At 35.8% G+C, this 16,703-nt stretch overlaps 1 protein-coding gene across 1 annotated transcript in view; it reads right to left on the bottom strand.

Annotated features, from left to right (window-relative positions):
- Nucleotides 1-6,737: 6,737 nt before the first annotated feature.
- The window catches only part of MSH4 (mutS homolog 4), a 96,941-nt gene continuing 86,975 nt past the window's right edge, over nucleotides 6,738-16,703 (bottom strand). Inside the window, exons 18-20 of the mRNA XM_060006030.1 lie at nucleotides 12,839-13,013; nucleotides 11,390-11,478; nucleotides 6,738-7,167 (exon numbers count right to left, since the gene is read on the bottom strand). Of these exons, the coding sequence (XP_059862013.1) occupies nucleotides 6,976-7,167; nucleotides 11,390-11,478; nucleotides 12,839-13,013 (456 nt within the window). The 3' untranslated portion in view covers nucleotides 6,738-6,975. The remainder of the gene's footprint in view (nucleotides 7,168-11,389; nucleotides 11,479-12,838; nucleotides 13,014-16,703) is intronic.

Here is a 16,703-nt window from a genome sequence, read left to right as displayed (position 1 = left end):
TTCACACAAATTTTTACTGCATTGAACATTCCATTAGAAAATATATTATCACATGACACCCTAAATGCATCACTTTTAAATTAACATATGGCTCTACCCATTAACTTTCTATACAGTGTAACAAATTATATGCATTTTTAAAATATTTTAGATTTATGCTTTTATTCTATTTTTAAAAGTTGTTTTCAGCCTTAGAGCATTCTTGTTACTTGTGGAAAATCTGGTCATATTAATATTCTGAACTCTGAAGCTCTTATTTTTAGTATGTCCTAAGTTAGGTAAATATTATTTTATATTTTGTATCCATAATAACAAATGTTTATTGAGTTATTTTGCAAATAAAACACTGTGTTTGGTAGTAGGGAATAATTAATGAAATTAAGAGGTGATCCCTTCCTTGAGAGAAGAATTTATAATTCTGTAGCATCCGTGGTCACAAATAACACAAGGTAAAGAATTAGTCAACTAAAGTGTTGGGAATAGGATGACAGAAATGGATTATATTTGGACATAATTAGCCTTAAGTTACAACGTGGAGCTTGGGTGTTTTGGTATGTGATACCCCTAACTACTAGCCCAGCAGTATTTTTTTAATGAGATATAATTGTATAAAACAAAATAGTTTCAGGTATATAACAGAATGATTCAATAAATTTATATACTGTGAAATAATCACCACAATAAGTCTAGTTAACACCCATCATCACACATAGTTACAAGTTTTTTTTCTTGTGATGAGAACTCAAGATCTACTCTCTTAGTAACTTTCAAATATATAATAACAATATTATTAACTATAGTCACCATGCTGTACATTACATGCCCAGGACTTATTTATAACTGAAAGTTTGTACCTTTTGATCACCTTCACCCATTTCATCTACCCCAAATTATATGTTTGTTTGTTTGTTTGTTTTCCGGTATGCGGGCCTCTCACTGCTGTGACCTCTCCCGTCGCGGAGCACAGGCTCCAGACGCGCCGGCTCAGCGGCCATGGCTCACGGGTCCAACCGCTCCAAGGCACGCGGGATCCTCCCGGACCGGGGCACGAACCCGCGTCCCCTGCATTAGCAGGCGGACCCCCAACCACTGCGACACCAGGGAAGCCCTATATGCATTTTAATACAAAAAAAGAAACAGTTTTGACCCAACATCACATCAAAATGAAACTATTATCAGTTAAATCTGCATATCCTTTGGTTACAAAGAAACTTATCTTAAAAAAATCAGAATGTATTCTACAACAATTTTTTAGCTCTTTGCTTTTTGAATATCTAGGGTATTAGACTGTTCTCTATATAACTATGTGGTCAAACTGTTGCAACATAAAGATGAGAACTGGAAGATAATTCTCCATGGGTCTCTCGTGTTTCCACCTGTCTTATGAGCAGAGGAACTGTCTTACTCTTGACTATCTTTTTAAGGATGTTTGTACAGTGAGCAGCCTTAGAAGATAGAGAGAGTGGCTCCCTCTGAGCAGAGGGCAGGTTTGCTCAATATCTAATATAATAAAGGCAAAGTCTTCCTCTGGGGAAGTGGTCAAGGAGGTTTGCTTGAAGCTCATTTTAAAAGCCTGGAGTTTCCCAAGCTTGGGATTCTTCAGCTATAACACCAATCCACTGTGTGCACATCTACCTGGACAACTACACATCTTAGAGGATGGGAGTACATGGAACCAACACAAACAAGAAGCTCATGTTGCATGCTGTACCACTAGTAATAAAGTTCTTCGCTTCTGACCCAGTCTTTTGTCTTCTGACAGAAAACAGTATGGTAAGCTAAACTGCTAGTTTGCAAGTTAAGGTAAAAATCTTAGACACTTCACAGTCCTTGACAACGAGAATCTGTTCCCCACCTCATCACTGCATTTAGATCCATTTCAGTAGATTATGGTAGACAGTATCCATCCTCACTATCTGCAATCTGGGGACTATCAAAATTTGACAATTCATAAGAAAAGGATATTCATTTTGGTCCTATAGTAAGACAAAACAATTGTGTGATTTAACTTTCTAAAGAACAGAATGGAAATAGCCAAGTAACAATATAACTAGATCACTTGCTTTTCCTCTCCTTCCACGTTCGTTCCCTTAACTGCATTACAGGGTTGGATTATAGAAATGTTTATTTATTACACTTAAACTACATTTAATTATGATTGAGCATATTTTATGCTCATAAATAAGTATATAGGAAGTTCAAACAACACACAATGTATTAATATTTGAATATTTTACCAGTAGCATATGATAATTATTTTAGTTGGAAATATGTGTTAACATGAAGAAAGTTAAAAAAAAAAAAACCTTAATCTAGCTTATAAAGAAAAAATAGATTGCTCATCCAGATGAAGTGATTCTTCTGGGCAAATATTTTAGCAAATCTTTTTACATTTATTCCCTAATTTCCATCCACTCTAACAGAGCTTAATGAATTTTATCTAGTCATCACTTCTACTGAACATGGCTCATACCTATGCTAGAGAGTGGGCAACAAGTAGCACCTAAATTTCTGGAACTTCTTTCTTCTTCTTTTTTTTTTGGGGGGGGGGGCGCCATGTCACATGGTTTATGGGATTTTAGTTCCCGGACCAGGGATCAAACCCGGGAACCTGGCAGTGAGAGTGCCGAGTCCTAACCACTGGACCGTCAGGGAATTCTCTGAAACTTCCTTCTACTGGAATTCTTATTTCCATATTTCTCAACATGGTTGATGGTATCACCACCTAGAATCATATTTAACTCTTCCCTTCTGTATTAATTTGCTAGGGCTGCCATAACAAAGTACAAAAATTAGGAGGCTAAAACAACAGTAATTTATTGTCTCACAGTTCTGGAGCCCAGAAGCCTAAAATTGAGGTGTTAGCAGAACCACACCCCCTCTGAAAACTGTAGGGGAATCCTTCCTAATTTCTGGTGGTTTTCCAGCAATCTTTGGCATCCCTTGGCTTGTAGATGTATCACTTCAATCCTCTATCTTCACATGGCATTCTTCCTGAGTCTCTGTGTCTTCACATGGCAATCTTCTTATAAGGACACCAGTCATATTGGATCAGGGGCCCACCCTACTCCAGTATGACCTCATCTTAACTAATTATCAATACATTTGAAATGATCCTATTTCCAAATAAGGTCACATACTGAAGTACAGGGGGTTAGGACTTAACGAATCTTTTTCAAGGGGACACAATTCAATCCATAACACCTTCCCCTCACTAAAAAATCGGGTAAGTCATGAATCGCTAAATCTGGTTAATCAGCACTAAATCTCCTTAATATCTTTCAAATCAATGTCTTCTCTCCTCCACCAGCCACTCCATCCTCTCCATTCTCCTCCTTTACACACACACACACACACACACACACAACCCTGTTCCATTCTCACTGTTTCTACCCTTAATCATCAATTCTCTTCTGCACTACTGAAAGAGTTTCTTAAACTATCTCGTCTCCTTGGTTTCAACCACACATCCCAAAACCATTTATGCTACCACCCAGATGATCTTTCTAAAATGGAAATCTTATCATTGTTATTCCTCTACCACCACCACCACCCTCTTCCACTCTCCAGCAACAGACCTTAAAACTCTTCAGTCATCTAAAGGAGAAACTGATATAAAGCCCTTACTTCATCTTTTTGCCACTCTCATATGCACTCTATCCCCCAGCTAAACCAAGCTGCTTACTGTTTCACATCTCTTTGCTTTTACATATGCTGATCCTTATCTAAAATGCTCTTCCCTTCCTGAACACTTGACATATTTTACTACCTTTTAAACTCCCTTGACCCACAAAGAACTGTAAACATTTTTTGTGCTACTACCCTTCTTATGTTCCTCTATTATCATACTTATCACATGGTGTTCCAACCCTACTACATGCGTTTTTTTCTTAACTACACCTTAAAAGCCTACCTCAAGGTCAGACATCTTTTGTGCGCCTAGCACCTAGTACGTAGTCTGTTCCATAATAAATATTATTGAATTATATTTTTGGTAGTTTTTTACCAAGCTCTGAAACTTTTGCTTGAAGTGAAAGATTTAAAAATGTGCTACCAGAGAGGTTAAACTAAAAAGCAGCTAAAAAATAATTTAGGAAAAAAAGATTTTTAAAAATCACTGCTTGCTAAAGAATGATCAGAATAGCTTTAAAATATTTTAAATGCATTACTCACCACATATCTATTAGAATGGCTAAAAAAAATTTAAAAACTGACAATATACCAAGTACTAAAGAACATGTGGGAAAATTGGACCTCTCATACATGGCTGACAGGAATGCAAAATGGTATAAGCCCTCTGGAAAAGAGTCTGCAGGCTTCTCATGAAGTTAAATATACACTTACAATATGACAGGGCCATTCCACTCCTATGTAACCTAGATAAATTAAAACTTAACACTCACACAAAAATCTGTACACAAATGTTTATAACAGCTTTATTCATAATCACCAAAAACTAGAAACCTAAATGTCCTTCAGTGAGTGAATGGATAAACTGTGGTACATACAAACAATGGAATACCAGGCAGCAATTAAAAGGCACAACCAAATGGATAAATTCTAAAGTACATTATGCTCAGTAAAAGAAGCCAGTCTCAAAAGGTTACATGCTATATGACTGGTAAAAACAAAACTATAGGGAAGGAATGCTTAACCATACTCAGTGATTGCTGGGTTAAAGTTAGGAGTCAGGGAAGAATTTGGCTACAAAGGGACAGTACTAAGGGAATCATCTGGTGGTGACAGAACTGTTCTGCATGTTGAATGTGGTAGTACCACGAATCCATAAATGTGCCAAAATTCATAAAATTGTAGACCAAAAAAGATTTTACTGTTATGCAAATTTTAAAATAAACAAATGTATTACTTCCTAGGCATGAGGATAAGCTGCCCTTTTCCTCTACTCCCATATACCTTACCCCTAGACTTGAAGATTACTTTATGTGAGGAGAAAGGTGGAACAGACTAAAAGAATGGCTTTGAGATGGAAATTCAAGGAGTTTGCTAAAACATTATGGACATTTATCTTAAAAGACTGAATTATAAGATAATGATCTATCATTTTAGAGAAAGGCAAAGGCGAAGAGGTACTGAAGAGTAGAGCAAATAGACCTGAAAATTAAAGGATGGATTGTCTTCCTAGCATTCACCTCCATCCTATAGTACCACGACTTTATAATTATATCTGCATTTGATTTGCTTTTCCATATGTTTCGGCAACACACAAAATGACTGAAGAAAAAGTATTTAATTTTAAGAAGATATAAACCCATTTTTATTTCAGTATTCCAAATCTAAAATAAAAGGGATTAATTGGTTGGCTGCCATTTTTGCATCAAAAGCTGCAGAATGATGATGAAGAATTTCTTAAAAGTCTAGTGGAATTTAATATTAGGGTTAAATGTAAAGGGAAGTTAATACATTTGAGTAAATGATATTCAGCATATTTAATACTTCACACCTGTCTCTGCTTGCCTGTTTTTCTTCCGCAGCCAGCTCCCCTTCTCCCTGTTATTGCTTCCTCCCTTTTCTTCCCTGCCCTCCCAAACAATGTGCCATTCCCTTTTCCTCCTCAGTACCTTCTAGAAATTTGCCACAAACCTAAATTATCTAACTGCTTTTAGGAATGACTGCATAAAATATAATTCATTTCAAAGGCTGTGAATTTAAATGTGACTAATGGTCAAATTCAAATACTGTGGTGCTCTATTTCTAAAACATGAGAATAGGAAATAGAAGTAGTCTAATAAGACATTTAGTATATATCTAATGTAATTATTAACACTAATTTACAATTATTTTTCAAAAAAATTATGTGTGTATTTCAAATTATAACTTTTTCAATATATCTGGCAACTAATGTGTACTTAGAATGCTGAATAAAGTAAAAAATATTAGTATTACATTTTATAAAATAAAATATGTATATATTAACAAAAAATAGGGCCCTAATAAGTCTGTGAACAATTTTTTGTAATAGTAATTCACAGTAATACAAATAACTATGAATCTTGCAGCTTACTGAATGTATACCCTGAGTTCCAGACACTTAAGTTTCCAAGAGTAATTTCCCTACCTTAGGCCTTTGGGCTGAGATTATGTGAGTAAGTCTTCTACTGAGACGGAACTATGTGAGCCACATGCCTGTGGAAACACAATTTTATAAAATGCTCCCTTGTGAACCAACAATTAAGGCAAACATATCAATATTACCTTTCTGCTGCCTTGTTTACTCACCTAAAAAAGATGGTCAAAAATGAAAATTTGGAAAAGGGAAAAGAGAAGAAGTTGGTGAGTAGAAAATGGAACACCTGGCTATTTGGTAACTACTCCTCGCAGAAACACTCTCTGCATTACAAAATATCTATTTGCTGAATTTCACCTTTTAGAACTATACTGAATGCCAAAAAGAATACTTTAAAATTCTTGGTATCATTCTAACAAACTTCAGAAGCATCCAGTGTTGGAATTTGGGTGTATTAATTAAGACATCATTGAGTCATAATAAGAATGTAAAAGAAATATTCCTTCTGAATAACAGTGTAAAAGAAAACCTCGCCTAAGTTTTCAGACCTGCAAAGAAAGATTTCTTTTAGCTAAACTATTTATGATAACATTTTAAACCATAACTTGTAAATATAAATAAACTTAACATGAAGTTTCATAATTGAGAAAAAAGCGTCACGTTATACTTTTTTCTAACATAAAAATCAGTTCTTTAAATAGTTCTCATTTTTTAAGTTATATAACAAATATTTTCTTATATAGAACATATAGATGAGGTTAATATAATGTAATTATATAGAACATATAGATGAGGTTATATAGAACATATAGATGAGGTTAATATAATGTAATTTTCAATTAAAATACAAAATTTAGCAAATATTACTTTCTTTTGCTCTCGGGAAAAATGAATTCTAGGTTCCTCATATTAAGACATATTATTTCATTAGTATAAGATGTGAGTTGTTATTATTCTTCAGTGTTTCCTGAAACTTGTTTAGCCCTGGGAAAATCTGCTTCATACTTCTTTTTGAGATTACTTAAATATGTTCGTAAACTGTCTGGATCCAATTGAGAGTTTCGAGCAGTTTGAACAAGCCTAGTAGCTAGATGGTACACAGCTCTCTGTCTTTCCATCTCAGGGGTACTCCTTTGGCTTTGCTGTTATTGAAAAAATATAGATAAAAATTAAAATATGAATACTATCATTTTTATTTTGGCAATATTCTATCTCCTTTCATAGAAATAAGAACTCAATGGTTAACCAATCCCTTTGGATAAGTCAGCCCCATCCAACTAGCTAATCATGTACCAGAAGAAATAAATATTATTTTGGAGAATAACATTTCTCATGAGTATTTACTACCTTATGACAGATCCTTAATCCTTGAAAACCACTTCTCAATGAAAAAAAAATCTGCTAAATGGTCAAATATCTCAACACAACACCAAAGAGTAATAGAAAATCCACAGAGTTATGTTCTACAAACACTTTCTCATCAAAAATAGCACTCTGCTCATTGCTATGCAGTATTCATAATTTTAAATGTCACTCAGAGTACTACTCTGTATCTCCTACTTTAATTCCCCAACAGATAAACTAGTGGACAGAATGGGTCATCAGTAAACTGCTTGTCCCTCAAAACAGTTCATATATAGGATTGCTAGAGCCTAAAAGAAAATACTGCCTGAGGGGTAAATTACATTTTTAAAATAAGCAACATAAATTGCTAGTTGAAATTATGTCTTAATTATACTTACAAACTATACTTAAGGATACCCAAGAAATAATGTTTAAAATGGGAATCTTCTAATACTTTGGAAGACCTTTAGAATTCAGTCCTTGAATACCTCCTTTCAGGGTTGGGAGTATAGCTAGAAAATTCTACATTCATTTCTTTGCCTGAGCTAGAAAGAGGAAGCAGCATTTTCAATCTTAACTATTTATGTAAAGACTTAGCTTCCATTCACTAAAGGAAATACAATCCCTTCAACTCCTCAATAGCCAAGAATTCCAGATATTTCTCTACTTTCACTATAGGAAAAATGAATACGACTCTGTGAGGTAGAATAAGATTATCATATATTGATCCATCCATCTATTTGATACACTGATTGATCAACTATCAGTTTATTATTTAAATGACAGTTATTGAATATCTATTATTATCTATATTCCAGACCCTATAACTTGCATTCATGACTATTCATGACTATGACATACAAAAATGTCATCCTGACATGATAATGGAAGTCAAAAAGCTCAGTCTTACAGTGAAACAGACATGTTTACGAGCAACTGATTAATCAGGAAAAGTTCCATAAGAGGGATATAAAATGTTCAGAGGAAAGAAAGTTCACTTCCAGCTTGTGTCAAGAAAAGCTTAAATAGGATGGAGTACTTGAAATGAATCTTGATGGATAGAAGAGCCTAGAAGGGAGGGCATTCCAGATGGAAGAAACAGAGAGAACAAACACATTAGAAAGTATGGTACACAATCAGGTCAAAATGATGGAATGACAATTCAATGTGGCAGAAATGTACATTATAGTTAAATTGAGTAATGTTATACAACACTGAGGTAGTAAACAAAGGGAGATCATAAAGCAGTAGTTAACAAACTTTAGTTTGCTTAAAAATCATCTGAAGACTGGTTAAAAATGTAAATCCTTGAGCCACAGGAGACCCTTGAAAATCTGGGATGGTACCCAGTATCCCAGGTGATTCTAACGTAGGTAATCCTCAGATTACATTTTGAGAAATAATCATAGAAGACTTTCAACATTAGGCTAAGGAGTTCAACTTTTATTTGGTAAGACACAACTGAAAATTTCCGAGCAGGAAACAACATAAGAACTATGCATTAGAAGACAATCTTGTAGAAGTATGTAGAATGGGTTGGAAAAGAGAGAGAACCTACTGCTTAGTCCTAATGAGAGGTAATTAAGAAGAAGGATTCATAGCTCTGATGGGTCACTGGGAGATCTGAAAGTGAAGAGATGAGATTTTTCAAAAGATGATAAATTTAATTTCGAACCTACTGAAGAGTGAAAACATAAATTAAGATTTCAAGAAGAAATATGGATAAAAATATACAGATTCAGAGTCAAAAAGAAATGAAAGTGGAGGCTGAGGAAAGGTGAGATCAGCAAGAGTATAGTTTTTTTTTGTTTTTTGTTTTTTTGTGGTACGCGGGCCTCTTACTGTTGTGACCTCTCCCGTTGCGGAGCACAGGCTCTGGACACACAGGCTCAGCGGCCATGGCTCACAGGCCCAGCCGCTCCGCGGCATGTGGGATCCTCCTGGATCGGGGCACAAACCCGTGTCCCCTGCATCGGCAAGCGGACTCTCAACCACTGCGCCACCAGGGAAGCCCAAGAGTATAGAATTTTAAACCAAGAAACAACGGTAAAATCTTAGGAATACTTCTGTTTGGTAGGTGGAATAATATAAAGCACTAGTGAAGAAAGGAAAGAAGTAATAATCAAAGGGGTAGGAGAATAAGAACATCCAGGAGAGGACAATTCCACAGTAGCCAAGACAGGGAAGAATTATGAAAAGGGAAAGAAGGGTAGTGGCAAATGCCGTAGAGGGAACAGGGAGATGAGAAGTGAAAAAAAGGCCATACGATTTTATGAATAGTTAGTTTTTAAGAGGAAACTTTCTGTGGAGTGATGACAAGATCCAGTTTGCAAGTGGAAAATGGAAGAAGCAAGTATAGATTACTCTTGGGAAATTGGCAGTAAAAGGAAGAGAAATATAATTTGAGAAGGTAAAAAAAAAAAGATTTATTGGGAAAAACTTAACTATATTCATAGGGAAAAAAAAAAGCCACTGAAAAAAACACTAAGAAGAAAAGAAACTGATGAAGAAACTGATCTTAATCGAGATGGAAAGAAGGTAGAAAAGTTAACCTTAAAAAGGTTGAAAGGGGCTTCCCTGGTGGCGCAGTGGTTGAGCGTACGCCTGCTGATGCAGGGGACGCAGGTTCGTGCCCCGGTCCGGTAAGATCCCACATGCCGCGGAGCGGCTGGGCCCGTGAGCCATGGCCGCTGAGCCTGCACATCCGGAGCCTGTGCTCTGCAACAGGGGAGAGGCCACAACAGTGAGAGGCCCCCGTACCGCAAAAAAAAAAAAAAAAAAAAAAAAAAAAAAGGTTGAAAGGTAATCTCTTCCTCTGAAATAGGAAGGAAGAGAAATAGGTGAAAAACAGAAATTCCAAAATAGAATTCTGAAGGAGGAAAAGGTTCAAGGACTCACCAGGATGACCTCAAGTCTCTCAAAAAGTATAGGAGGTAAATTTTTTTGTAGAGAGTAAGGTTATTGAGGGCTCAGGAAGAGTAGAAACATTTTGAAAGAGTTACTATAAGAAACCACATAGATTAATGGGACAGAAGAAAAAACTATTCAGTAAAATATTCAACCAAAGTTAGTATATACAAATTCGCAGTGGCTAAAATTAGCCTGAATATATTTTGAGCAGCATCAGGAAATCCAAAACCTAGAAGGCTACTGGAGAGGTTGCCCATAATTGGAATTTGGCAAGAGGAATTCTGAAGAACTAGGTAATGAGAGGTGCTTTAGAAGTGAAGCACTGCCAAAATTACTGGTGAAGGAATTCCAATGGAGTAGTTAGGCAAGGAAAGTCATAAAAGCAGTCTAGGAGGTCAAAAGACTGAGGAATGCGAAAGAAAAATTGAAGGCAGGTTAAGGAAGAGTGAAAGACACAGGAAACTGTTAATACTGAAGAAAATTTCATACTGCACCTAGCATAGTTTACTGAACACACTGGATTCTTAAAACAATATAAGGCAACTTGATGTAAAAACCTGAAAAAGGATTTCCAAATGTTCAGTTAACAGATGTGAATTCAGTGTTGGATCTACTGCTTCCTAGCAAATCACTTAAGCTCTATGAACCTCAGCTGTAAAAATGCACATAAAAATAATACCTTTATTATTTATCTTTTATTAGACCTAACTGCTTCATGAAGAGTTACGAGGCTTATATATGATAATGGATAGAAGAGCTTTGAAAACCATTTAAAAAGACATGAAAATGTTGTGCATAGTGATTTTTAATGCTTACTTTATAGAGATTTCTTTTCTTATCATAAAGTCAGTGTAGTAACAAGTAGGAACTGAACTGTTTAACTTTTGTCTCCTATCTTATTAGCAGGTATGCTGGGAAAAGTTATAATAGATCAAACCAAAAAAGTTTTGAGAAGTAAAAAGGATTTTCTTTATTTAGGAATTAGGTTTTTGTTTTAAATATTTTAATTATTAATTATATATATTTAGATCCGAGGCCATAATAAAAATGTACACTAAAAGTATTTTCTTGAATTTGAAAAACAATTCTTATTGCTAAAGAGTTTCTTACCAAAATTTGTCTGGTTATTTGACTTGTGATTTCTTTGGCATCCAAGACAATTGATGGTGGGAGTGACGACACCTCTGCAGCTTTTAATCCTAAAATTATCAAGAATGGGGCTTCAATATTATTATTGCTGGTTTTGTTAAGTTTGTTTTAATCAGTATTAATCTTTTCTTCACAGACTTAAATTTCCTTTCTTAGGTATTTATGAACTACTTAATTCTCAAAATTAAGTTTCCCTAAGTTCTGGATGACAACTTACCAATTATGAGATTTAATTACTTGCTAAGACATGTAAGACAAATTAGAATATCAATTACCTCTGAAGATACCTCTGAGATAGCAGAAAACATGATAGGGAAAGGAAAAGAGGTAATAAAAAAATCAAATGGTAGTAATAACATTGAAATTCCAACTACAAATTCAGTTGGTTTATAGGTCAAAGGAAATAACAGGTTTTTCAGGGTAGAAGAAAGTGTAGTCAGAGATAAACCTACAGCTGAATATTCATCTATCTAGCGGATCAACGAGGGAAGAATTTCTCTGAAGACATAATGGTAGGTGACTACTCTTCATGCAAATTCAAATACCAACTAGTATTCTCATGTTCCCAGATTTTTATTGTGTAAATGCCTTACAGACTTTCTACTATGTGCTAATAGTTTATTTATTGCTTTAGAGGCAACAGAAGCAACACTAACATTTATTTAGAAGTTACTAATTGCTAGGCACTATGCTAGGCAGTTTGTATTTGATAATTCATTTAATCTTCAGAAATCCACATATATCACCATTTAATAGATGAAACTGAGGCTTACAAAGATTAAACATCTGATACAAATTAAGTTATCCATTTGATTTTCCCATTTCAAATAGCAAAACAAAGATGCTATTTTTACCCTCACAAATGTCACATTCATAGCTAAAATAAGTTTTGGAACTTTATGTGTAAAATTCAACTGAAAATTCCCTCAATCTGTGCCACTTTACATGTCACAAAATGATTTAGATAGAAAATATCTAACCCAGTTTATGAACACACATAATTTGGTAATACATTCCATTTTAAGACTTAAGATTTAGTTATCAAGTTCCCTGAATCTGAAGAAAACAGAGGGATGCTGTTACTGAAAGAGTATCTAAGAAATACATAATTTTCCATTCATTATATAACTTGCAAATATAAACTAATTACATTTTTCTAAGGATAGAAACTATACTTCTGGGACTTTCATGTATTATAATTCTACATAGTTACTGTTAATATGTTTTAAAATAAGCTTAATATATATAAAATGTGAGTTTGACATAGAAAATACAGTCTTAGATCATATAAGCACTCAAAAGAATGAAAAGGAAAGTTGCTTAGACTGACAGTCAAGTAAAGAGAAGAAAGTTTGTCTTACAAGAATATGTAGTGTTTCAGTGTATATATATAATTTCTATATGCAATACCATAATTTTTTTCTTCTGTAAGTCCCTTAGAAAGTTTGTAGGTATACAAGATTGCTTCTTTATTTCTTGAGGTGTTCTTTACATGTTGAACTTCAAAATGCACATTTTCTACATTAGGATATAGAACATCTATATGGCATAGTTCCAGGAAATGTGTAGCGAACAGTGTAAATGCCTAGAATATACAACAATGAATATCAGTATTTTTAAATGAACTAGAAAATTTTATTTTAACTATTTAAACATAAATTTTTAGTTTAACCTTCTAAGTAGCTTAGCAGAAATGTAGAAATGAAACTGATGAACTTTGACGCTAACATGGTCAATTCATCTTAAAATGTTTTGAAATTTTATATTCAATGAAGAAAAACTATTTATTATGATTACACACACACGTATGTTACGCTATGGGAAAGAGAACAAATGCAAAAATCCTAAAAAAAGAAACCTGAAGATATTGAAAGGATGAAGTTTACCAGAAATAAAGCTACTAACTGAGGTAATCATTTATTAGAGAAGTAATCCACAAATGAAATAATAAAATTTCCCTCAACTTTTAAAAACCTTTACTTTAAAACTAGCTTCCTTCCATATAAGTAGTTTTGGGAAAGTGAAATCAATGGATTGTCTTAGGTATTTGAAATTGCAAAGGTTTTTGCTTTTATATTTGCATTGTGTTTGGGATAGGTACTTAAGGGGAAAAAAGGTTGAGGACACTGCTTAGTACAATGATTCTTAAACTTTAGTAATCCCCTGGAGAGCTTGTTAAAGATGCAAATTCTTGGTGCTTATCCCGCTCACATTCTAACAATCAGCAGTGTAATTTAGGGCCCCAGAGAACTGCATTTTCCCTAAGTACTTTAGGTGATTTTGATGGAGATGGTTCAAGTGACTTTTGACCAGCGCAGTGGCTTCCTGCCCAGAGTTACTGAAGCAGAAGGAGATATGACTCTAACTCGTTATGTTTTAAGATACAAGTGAGAAACTAAATAGGTGATTAGTGGAAATTTTAAATATTAAGACATTAAAAAGAAAATATCTGACTGGCAAATGGCTATCAACTATGGAAAGGGGGTAGCAGAGGGAGGAATGGTTTTGTATATGACAGAAAAATAATAAATCTCAAAAACTACTAAACAAACCAAAAGGTGGTATAAAACAAACCAAATTTACAAAGCAACAGGAAAATATTTAGAAACCCAGTAAACTATCAATATTTAGAGACCATGTTCATAATAACAATAACATGCTCAAATTTTATATATCAAATCAATCTATTCTAGTAACTCTGTAAACTCTATTTCGGGTTAATTAGACTTAACGAATAATTATTCAGGACCTTTATATTGCAAGGATTGTGCTAGGCACTAAAGATACTAGATTAGAAATTAGGCTCCTTAAAAGTAAGTAGCGGGCTTCCCTGGTGGCGCAGTGGTTGAGAGTCCGCCTGCCGATGCAGGGGACGCAGGTTCATGCCCCGGTCCAGGAAGATCCCACGTGACGTGGAGCGGCTGGGCCCGTGAGCCATGGCCGCTGAGCCTGTGCGTCCGGAGCCTGCGCGTCCGGAGCCTGTGCTCCGCAATGGGAGAGGCCACAACAGTGAGAGGCCCGCGTACCGCAAAAAAAAAAAAAAAAAAAGTAAGTAGCAATAATTATATTTTTACTATCAAGCCAGCTGCTTCAGGATGGTGGGGAACATGATAAGACAAGTGAATTCCATGAACACGGGCCCACTGCTGCATTGCATTTGTTAGGAAGTGAGTTCCTTAATCAGAAGCAATTCTGCAATTCTGTGTGGAATGCTGTGATGGTGGATAAAGCATTCTGTTAAGTTCATGGGTGGTAGTTTTTGCAGAAGCCACATATGCAGGGAAGGCAACTCTGTATCCACAGTAAGTATCTAGTCCAGTAAGAACAAGTTGCTGCCCTTTTCGTGATGGAAGTGGTCCAACATAATCAACCTGCCACCAGGCAGCTGGCTAATCATCTTGGGGAATGGTGCTGTATCAGAGGCTCAGTGCAGACTGGGCAGGTTGGCCATGGTGAGTGGAAATTTATTTTGCTGAGCCCATACACAACCTCCATCCATGCTACCATGGCCACTTTGTTCATGAGCCCCGTGAGTGATGGCAGGGGTGGCTGGGGAAAGAGGCCGACTGCTATCCACAGAACAGGTCATCCTATCCAGTTGATTATTAAAATCCTCCTCTCCTGAGGCCACTCTTTGGTAAGTATTCACATGGGACACAAATATATTTCCATTTTTTTGCTTATTCAGAGAGATTTATCCACATCCCTCTTCCCCAAACATCCTTGTCACCAATTTTCCAAAAATATTCCTTCCAAGTCTCAGCCATACCATTGGCTACAGCCCATGAATTGATATATAATCACACAACCGGCCATTTCTCCTCACAAGCAAAATAACAACCAGGTACAATGCTTCAAGTTCTGCCCAGTCAGACAATTTTCCTTCACCAGTGTTCTTCAGGGACTATAAAGGGACTATAGTGCTAGAGCTGTCCACTTTTGGGTAGCACCTGAATATCATACAAAACGATCTGTAAACAAGGTAAGTCTTCTCTTCCCCTGTCAACTCGCTATAAGGCCACAGGTACAAGGTGGAAGAAAGTAGTTTAGTAGGAGTGGGGACCATGAGTACTTGGGCCATGCCTTCATGTAACTTACTTGTGCCTTCAGGGACTTCTCAGGCCCAATCATGTATATACCCCTTCCATTTGATGATGGAGTGCTGCTGTGCATGCCCAACGTTATGGCTGGTGGATCAGATAACACCCAGCTCATGATGGGCAGCTCAGGTCACATGATAACTTGGTGGCCCGTGGTTAATCATTGTGTCTCTACTAAGGCACAGTAGCAGGCCATGAGCTGTTTCTCAAAAGGACAGTAGTTATCTACAGAGGATGGCAGGGCTTTGGGCTTTGCTCCAAAATCCTAATGCCCTGTGCTACAAGTCACCTACAAAGGGCCTGCCAAAGGGGCCAAATAGCATCTCTTATCTGTCACTGATACTTCAAACGCTATTGGACCTGCTTGATCATATGGTCTAAGTAGCAGAGCAGCTTGCAATGCTGAACCTGTTGCAGAGCCTCCTCCCGCTCTGAGCCCCATGCAAAACTAGCAGTATTCAGGTCACTTGGTAAATGGGCTGGAGTAACACATCCAAATGAGAAATAGGTTGTTTCTAAAATCCAAAGAAGCCAACGATATATTTTGCCTCTTTTTAGCTGTAGGACAGGCCAGGTGTAACAACTTATATTTCACCTTAGAAGGGATAACTCAACATGCCCCATGTCACTGGACTCCTAGAAATTTCACTGAGGTAGAAGGCCCCTATACTTTTTCCTTTTACATTTTTTAAAAATTGAAGTATAGTTAATTTACAATATTGTGTTAGTTTTAATTGTATAGCAAAGTGATTGAGTTATACATATATGTATATTCTTTTCCAGATTGTTTTCTATTATAGGTTATTATAAGATATTGAGTATACTTCCCTGTGCTATGCAGGAGGTCCTTGTTGTTTACCTATTTTATATACAGTAGCATATATATGTTAATCCTAAACTCCTGATTTATGTCTCCCCCAACCCCTGCTATCCCTTTGGTAACCATAAGTTTGTTTTCTATGTCTGTGAGTCTATTTCTGTTTTGTAAATAAGTTCATTTGTATCATTTTGTTTAGATTCCACATGTGAGTGATATCATATGATACTTGTCTTTCTCTGACTTACTTCACTTAATATGATAATCTCTAGGTCCATCCATGTTGCTGCAAATGGCATTATTTCATTCTTTTTTATGGTTGAGTAGTATTCCACTGTGTGTGTGTGTATGTGTGTGT

This window comes from Delphinus delphis, chromosome 1 (assembly GCF_949987515.2).
Source record: "Delphinus delphis chromosome 1, mDelDel1.2, whole genome shotgun sequence".
In the NCBI taxonomy this organism is placed as follows: domain Eukaryota; kingdom Metazoa; phylum Chordata; class Mammalia; order Artiodactyla; family Delphinidae; genus Delphinus; species Delphinus delphis.
This window is presented reverse-complemented; position numbering and strand designations above follow the sequence as displayed.